General features: G+C 39.9%; 1 protein-coding gene across 4 annotated transcripts in view; it reads right to left on the minus strand.

Annotated features, from left to right (window-relative positions):
- Positions 1 to 946: 946 nt before the first annotated feature.
- The window catches only part of B4GALT7 (beta-1,4-galactosyltransferase 7), a 116,051-nt gene continuing 115,607 nt past the window's right edge, over positions 947 to 1,390 (minus strand). For all 4 annotated transcript variants that reach the window (XM_069244474.1, XM_069244475.1, XM_069244476.1 and 1 more), the window contains exon 6: positions 947 to 1,390. This exon is cut by the window's right edge and continues 146 nt beyond it. In XM_069244474.1, the coding sequence (XP_069100575.1) occupies positions 1,381 to 1,390 (10 nt within the window). In that variant the 3' untranslated portion in view covers positions 947 to 1,380.

Below are 1,390 nucleotides of genomic sequence, written 5' to 3' on the forward strand. Positions count from 1 at the left end.
CCCTCTTTTGTATTTATTTTCCCTATTAACGATGAGTATAGATTTGTTTAGTTGTGGGTGCTTCTTGCAGATAGGAAGTACACACAGTGATCAACTTTTTCTTTTTAACTTTTTCTCTATGATAGGGCAGGTGGGTGCTTCAGGACAAATACAAACAGGCGCACGGATCTCTGATAAACTGTTAACCCCTAAAATGTAAGTGAATAAACGATTATCTACAATAAGTACTGCTGCTGACCAAAGAACTAATCACCTCGAGTAATATCCGTCATTCCTTACCTTAAGAAAGTCTGAGGAAATTTAATTCCCAATCCACTTTCGTATATACTATCCCTCATTATAGATGGTTGCGAATGGGTTAAGTTGTGGCTATTTATTTTATGCAAATACTGTGTACTCACCTCTATGCATCTTCTTTTTCCATTCTGTTGGACAGGGAAGATGGGAGCTTTAAGAACAATTATGATGGTTCATTTGTTTAATTGTTAACTTTTAGAGAGTAAGCTCACTTGCTTATTGTAGGCCAATATTCGCTTCAAAGGCAGACCAAATCCAATTTTGTACTCTAATATTGTATAATACTGGCCTGATTCCCATTGGTACCCCAGCAGGTCACCATCTCTGTGAAGGCAGTGATTCCTAGTGGGTCACAAACTGCGAACTTCCTCATTAAATTTTCATGAGGTAGATCCATTTCTGAACCACTATGAATCGCTAATGAAACATACATTAAGAATAGCCATTTCCTAATTGCGATTCACAATTAGGTAATCACCATTCCTATTTTTCGTGCATGTAGCCCAATACTTATGCTGCTGGAGGTAGCTTCTAGCATTGTAGTTCTTAGTGGTCAAATACTCTTTTTGGTGAAAATATGAAGCTACACAGATAACTGTGGGAATCAAGGTTTAAGTGTATAGAAGCAATACATTTACAGTCCATCATATAATTTCACATTGTCTTTTATTGTAACTAGGACCCCATCTTGTGAACGGCACTGTCCACAAATGGGAAGTTGCTCAAATGCCCACAATCCCACATCGTACAAGTGTCCCTCACTTTACAGTAGCAGGCAGGACTTCGAGACATCACACCTTGATCACTATGAAGAATAGATTCATAACGAGGTGCTAAATGTCAGTACTGGCTCTTGGACTGCCACGCATATCATTTCCATGCCATGCCAGCTGCATGGAAGTCCTCCTATGAGCTGCATAGTCTGGTACCAAGATCCTTTGGCGCTTGTATGCTGTGTTGCAGAGGCAACTCTAATCTCAGTAGATGTCTCTCGAACACCACAAGGTCATGACATCCGCAAAGTATGCCCTCATCACCATAGGAAGCCTGCCTTCTTGGTCTCCACAAAAAAAAATGTTGTGTTCAGCCAAAA

Source organism: Pleurodeles waltl, chromosome 7, assembly GCF_031143425.1.
Source record: "Pleurodeles waltl isolate 20211129_DDA chromosome 7, aPleWal1.hap1.20221129, whole genome shotgun sequence".
Classification (NCBI taxonomy): Eukaryota; Metazoa; Chordata; class Amphibia; order Caudata; family Salamandridae; genus Pleurodeles; species Pleurodeles waltl.